The 6,841-nt window shown below is 57.4% G+C and overlaps 1 protein-coding gene across 1 annotated transcript in view; it reads right to left on the bottom strand.

Moving 5' to 3' along the window:
• LOC107307123 (ras-interacting protein 1-like) overlaps positions 1 to 6,841 on the bottom strand; it is a gene marked incomplete at its 3' end in the record, with an annotated part of 20,809 nt that overhangs the window by 2,411 nt on the left and 11,557 nt on the right. Inside the window, 3 exon segments of the mRNA XM_032441690.1 lie at positions 465 to 704; positions 5,001 to 5,098; positions 5,155 to 5,273. Coding sequence (XP_032297581.1) covers positions 465 to 704; positions 5,001 to 5,098; positions 5,155 to 5,273 — 457 coding nt within the window.

Here is a 6,841-nt window from a genome sequence, read left to right as displayed (position 1 = left end):
CATTAACAGGGACATTAACAGGGTCATTAATAGGATCATTAATGGGGTCATTAACAGGGTCATTAACGGGGTCATTAATTAATAGGGTCATTAACAGGGGCATTAACAGGGGCATTAACAGGGTAATTAATTAACAGGGTCATTAACAGTATCATTAATAGGGTCATTAATAGGGGCATTAACAGGGGCATTAATTAACAGGGTCATTAACAGGGTCATTAACATGGTCATTAATAGGGTCATTAACGGGGTCATTAACGGGGTCATTAATTAATAGGGTCATTAACAGGGGCATTAGTAGGGTCATTAATAGAGGCATTAATAGGGTCATTAATAGGGGCATTAACAGGGTCATTAACAGGGTCATTAATGGGGTCATTAACAGGGTCATTAACATGGTAATTAACATGGTAATTAACATGGTAATTAACATGGTAATGAGGGGGCTGTTGTGGTCCCGTTACCGTTATTGGCGGCGTCTCTCTCCTCGGGGGGGGGGCTCCATTGCTCGGGCTGTGCCCCCCCCGGCCCCAGCTGGTAATGGCGCAGCACGTGCTGCAGCTGGGGGGGGGTCAGCGCCGGGTACTCGGAGCGGAGACGGGACCACGAGGCCTGAAGGGAACAGGGGGACAGAGAGACAGAGAGACCCCCATTGTAACCTATGGACACAGCTCTGACCTGACAGCACAGGGGAACCCGGACACCTTACGCCCTCCACTTTTATCCCCCCATATAATCCCATATCCCACCCCATAACCGCATATAATAACCCCATATCCCCCCATAACCCCACATCCCCTATAATAACCCCATATCCCCCCACATCCCCTATAATAACCCCATATCCCCCCGTATCCTATACAATAACCCCATATCCCCTATAATCCCCCCTATCCCCTACAATAACCCCATATCCCCCATATAACCCCATATCCCCTATAACAACCCCATATCCCCTATAATCCCCCCCAGATCCCCTACAATAACCCCATATCCCCTATAATCCCCCCCTATCCCCTATAATAACCCCATATCCCCTACAATAACTCCCTATAATAACCCCATATCCCCCATAATCCCCCCCTATCCCCTACAATAACCCCATATCCCCCCCCATAACCCCATATCCCCCCATAATAACCCCCTATCCCCTTTAATAACCCCATATCCCCTACAATAACCCCATATCCCCTACAATAATCCCATATCCCCTACAATAATCCCATATCCCCCCATATCCCCCCCTATCCCCTACAATAACCCCATATCCCCCCATAATAACCCCATATCCCCCCTATAATAACCCATAGAAGCGCCACTGCCCCATAGAGCTGCCCTATAGCACCGCCCTGCCCCATAGAGCTTGCCCTATAGCACCGGCCTGCCCCATAGACTGCTCTATAGCACCACCCCCATAGAGCTGCCGCTATAGCACCCGCCCTGCCCAATAGAGCGGCCCTATAGACTACCCTACCCCAAGAAGCTGCCCTATAGCACCGCCCTGCCCCATAGAGCGGCCCTATAGACTACCCTACCCCATAGAGCTGCCCTATAGCACCGCCCTGCCCCATAGAGCTGCCCTATAGCACTGCCCTGCCCCATAGAGCTGCCCTATAGCACCACCCTGCCCCATAGAGCCACCCCATAGCTCCACCCTGCCTCATAGAGCCGCCCCATAGACCTGCCCCATAACCCTGTCCTGCCCCATAACCCTGCTGTGACCCCCCAACCCTACCCTGCCCATGCCCCCCGTGCCCCTAACCACCCCTCTGCTGCCCCCCAATGACCCCCAACTCCCCCCTATGACTCCCATGACCCTAACCACCCCTACATCACCCCCCATGACCCCCCAACTGCCCCACGTCACCCCCAATGACCCCCATGACCCTAACTGGCCCCACATCACCCTTATGACCCCCAACTGCCCCCCCCCATGACCATCCACAACCCCCCTGGCCCCCCTCCATCTTTGTGCCCCCCAGGACCCCAATCACCCCCTCCATCTCTGTGCTCCCATGTCCCCTGGTGCTGCCCTTATCTCAACCCCTTATCACCTTGTCCCCATGTTTCCCTTGTGCTAGCCCTATCTCACCCCTTTATCATCTCCTTGTCCCCCATTGTCCCCTGGTGCTGCCCTTATCTCACCCCTTATCATCTCCTTGTCCCCCAGACCCCTGGTGCTGCCGCTGTCCCCCCCACCACATCTTGGTCGCCCGGACCCCGCAGCCCCCCGGATCCGCCCCCCCGCCGTTTCCCACACGTCCCTCCCAGGCCGGACCTGCTCCCCCTGCACTCGCCGTCTCCACGTCCTCCGCCGCGCCTGGTCCGTCCTTCGTGGGGCACCGTGACCCACAACGGGGCCCCGCTGCTGCGCCGCGCCCACTGCGACACGGAGACCTGCTGTGTGGGCAGCACTGCCTGCTGCTCTTACAAGGACCCACAGGAGACCACCCCGCCCCACACCCCCCATGGCTGCCCCACCGCCCACGTCCCCCGGTACGGCCGGAGCCCTGCCGCTTGCTGGGTGCGGGAGGAGCCCATGGAGCGCATGGAGGCGCTGCGGGCCGCGCTGGACAGCACCGAACCGGAGCTGCGCTACCGGGCACAGGACGAGGAGGCGCTGCTGGGGGAGGTGCTGCGCATGGCGGGGCGAAACGTGGGGCTGAGCCCGGCCTTCCTGCTGGGCTGTGTCTGCAGCACGCGCCAACGAGCTGCCACCACAGCACATGCCCGTGCTGCTTCAATAGCGGGTGGCACTGCTCGTCAAGAGACCGTGTGGGTACGGACGGAGGTATGGAATATGGGGGTGGGGAGGGGTGTGGGGTGGGAATATGGGTGTGTGGGGGAGATATGGGGGGTATGGGGTGGGGTTAGGGTGTGGATGTGGGGTGTGGGAGAGGGTTTGGTGCTGGAACGGTTATGGGTGGGGTATGGGGAGGGTTATGGGTGGGAGGGTATGGGGTTAAGGTGGGGATATTGGTATGGTTAGGAGGTGGGGTTATGGGAGTATGGGATGGTTAGGGTGGGATATGGGGAAGATTATAAGGATATGAGGGGTATGGAGCAGGTTGGGGGGGATGTTGGGGGTATGCGGAGGGGTTATGAGAGGGATATGGGGTATCGGGGTTGGGAGGCAGGTTAGGGGGTTATGGGCAGGGATATGGGAGTATGGGAGGGTATGGGGGTGTGGGGCAGGGTTATGGGGTTAGGAGGTGGGGTTAAGGGATATGGGGCGGGGTTAGGGTGGGGATATGGGCAGGTGGTTATGGGGCAGGGAAGGCCTTGTGGTACTTATGGGGCAGAGCTGAGGATGGGGGCACTAATAGCACTTACCCCCACAGGAAGAAGATCAAAAGATCGGGGAAGCGGCAGCCTGAGAAGTGAGTGAAGACCCCCAAAACTCCCATACTGGGGCCAGACCCCCACCTCCCCCCGCTTCCCCTGCCCCCTGCTATGGGCAGCCCCTGACCCCATCCTGCCCAACAAACCCCCTTGTGACGCCCCATCCTGCCCCACACCCCGCTGTGACCCCCATCCTGCCCACCACCACCCCGGTGTGACCCCCATCCTGCCCCACACCCCCTCTGGTGACCCCCAATCCCGCCCCCACAACCCCCTGTTGACCCCCATCCCGCCCCACAGCCCGCAGGACGCGGCAGACAGCTCTCCAGCGAAAATGCCAAAGGTGCGGAGGAGCTGCGGCCGCTGTCTGTGGATTGGCCAACGGCGTCGAGCTGCTCAACCTCGCACAGCATACGGAGTGGCCGACATAGGAGGGCGGAGCTCGAATGGACGGTGGACATGGGGACGGGGGAATGGGGGCGGGGGAGCTAAAAAGGTGGGGGTGGGGGGCGATGGGTTTGGAGGGGAGATCGGGGGGGATATGGGGGGTGTGGGTCAATGGGGGTTGATGGGGGGGGATATGGGGGGATATGGAGGATGTGCAATGCATGGATGGATATGAGACGGGGGGGATATGTCGGGCAAGTGCCCCCTCTTCACCCCCCATATTCCCGTTGCAGTCCCTGACCCCGAGCTGGCCGCAGACCTGGAGGCGTGTGACGAGGCCATGGCGGTGCTGGACGAGGTGATCAATGTCCACCTTCCAGCAGTCCGTGTACTACCTGACCAAGGTACCCACAGCCACAGCACACCCCATAGCACCCCATAAGCACCCCCATAACCCCAGCACACCCATAACCCCCGAGCACACCCATAGCACCCTATAGCCCCAGCACACCCATAGCACCCCATAACCCCCAGCACACCCCATAACCCCCAGCACACCCCATTGCACCCCATAACCCCCAGCACACCCCATAGCACCCTATAACCCCCAGCACACCCCATACCCCCAGCACACCCATTGCACGCCATAACCCACCACAACCCGCATTGCACCCTATAGCCCCCAGCACACCCCATAGCACCCCATAACCCCCAGCACACCCCATAGCACCCTATAGCCCCCAGTACACCCCATAGCCCCCTATAACCTCCAGCACACCACATAACCCTGTGTTACACCCCATACCTCTCATCATACCTCATAACACTTCATAACCCCCCATCACACCCCATAACCCCCTATTACACCTCATCACACCCCATAACCCCCCAGTTTCACCTCACAATGGCCATTGCACCCCATAACCCCCCATCACACCACATAACCCCACATCATACCCCACAATTACAACCCATAACCCACTATAACCCCCCCATAACCCCTCAGTTACACTCCATAACCCCCCATTACACCCCATAACCCCCATCCCCTCCCCATCCTCACCCCCTCCCCTCTCTCTGTGCCCCCAATGACCCTGTACTCTGCTCTCCCGTCCCTGCTGGACTCCAACCCGTTTGTGGGGGGCTCGGAGCCCAGCGTAGCCCCCCATAACCCCCCATAGCCCCTCATAGCCCCCCATACCCCCCTCATCCTCATCCCTCTCTGCCCCCAGACCCTGTACTCGCTCTCCCGGTCCCTGCTGGACTCCAACCGTTTGTGGGGGGCTCGGAGCCCAGCGTGGCCCCCGACGTGTCGTCCATGCCGGATGGGATCCGGCCCACGCTGCTGGTGTTCCAGGCGGCGCTGGAGCTGAGCAGGCAGTGCCAGCTGCACCCGACCTCACGTCACAGACCTTCGCCGCGTACCTTTTCTTCTTCTCCAATGCGTCCTGTTCAACGACGCTCACTGGATGAGAGTGAGACCATGAGGGTCGTCGGGGGGGGGCTGAGGGGGTGCCTGGGGCAGCTATGGGGGATATGAGGTACTGGGGGCATTTAGGGTCAGCGGTTTATGGGCAGATTTGGGGGGATATGACGAGGTCTTGGGGCATTAAGGGGGTCTGATGGGCAGGTCTGGGAAGTATGAAGGCTACTGGGGGTATGTTTTAGGGGAGCCTGGGGGGCACGCATGGGGGGAGAAGAGGGTATCCTGAGGGCGTCTGGGTATGAGGGGTCTTGCACGGGTTCTTGGGGCGAGCTCTTGGGGGGATTATGAGGGTCCTTTGGGGGCAGATCTGGGGGATATGAGGGGTCCTGGGCATTACGAGCGGGCCTTATGGGGCAGCTGGGGTTATGAGGATCCTGGGTCTTGGGCACTTTAGGGGGTCTGGGGCAGATCTGGGGGATCATGAGGGCGTCCTAGTTCCATTACTATAGGCGTATGGGTTATGTATCTGGGGGTCCTGGCGGGCAATTTAGGCGGGGGTCTGGGGAGCATGCATTTGGGGATTATGAGCGTACGTGGGGATTGTAGGGTGGGTCTGAGTGTTCTTGGGGGTGTTTATGGGGGCTCTATAGGGTCCTTAGCATTGGATTTGGGTCTAATCCCGCTGGTATTTGGGTCTGACCAGGCAGTGCGGGACGCCGTCCGTTCTTCCAGTGGTCTCGGGCCGTTCGGATCAGCAACCACTGACCTGGTTTCTGGAACTGCTGTACAACGTGGGCTGGGGATATTGCAGAAGCCGAGTTCTTCAGAAAAACTGTCGGCTGCCGCCAACCTGCTGTGCACACCAAGAGCTGCCTGATGAAGTGGGGTATAGCAGGGGTTATGGGGGGACTTATAGGGATATGGGTGTTGTTATAGGGGATAGGGGTTATTATGGGGGACAGGGGTTATGTGGGGACATGGGGATATGGGTTATATATGGATAGGGGATTATGGGAAACCCCATGTTTGAACCTGAAAAGTCTATGGGGTTATTGTAGGGATAGGGGAGGGATTATGGGGATATGGCGTTCATTGTAGGGCATATGGGATTATTGTAGGGGATATGGGTTATGATTGGGGATTATGGGTTCGTAAAGGGATAGGGGCCGTTATATATGGGGGTATGGGGTTACTGGGGGGGATATGGGGTGTATTGTAGGGATAGGGAGGATATTGGGGATTATGGATTATTGTATGGAATAGGGGGTTATCTTAGGGATATGTTGGGTTATCTATAGGAGAGGATTATGGGAGTTACTTGATGGGGGATATGGGTATATTGTAGGGGGAAGGGGATATGGGGGATATGGGCATATATTTGTAGGCAGGATGACTGATTATGTAGGGGAATATGGGTATAATTCGTAGGGGCATTAGGGGGATTATTACATGGGGTATGGGGTTCCATGGGGGGGGATTACGTTATTCATAGGCGGAATATGGGTTATTATGGAGGATATGGTATATTGGGATAGGGGGACTATGGATGGGGATATGGATTATTGTAGGGGATAAATGGGGTTACTTAGTAGGGATATGGGATTATTGTTAGGAGAGAGGGGGTTATTAATGGGGGATGGGTTATAGGAGGATATGGTATATAGTAGGAGCAATAGGGGGGATCCA

This window comes from Coturnix japonica, unplaced genomic scaffold (genome assembly GCF_001577835.2).
Source record: "Coturnix japonica isolate 7356 unplaced genomic scaffold, Coturnix japonica 2.1 chrUnrandom488, whole genome shotgun sequence".
Taxonomy (NCBI): domain Eukaryota; kingdom Metazoa; phylum Chordata; class Aves; order Galliformes; family Phasianidae; genus Coturnix; species Coturnix japonica.
The sequence above is the reverse complement of the archived record's forward strand: the minus strand, read 5'-3'. Positions and strand labels throughout refer to the sequence as shown.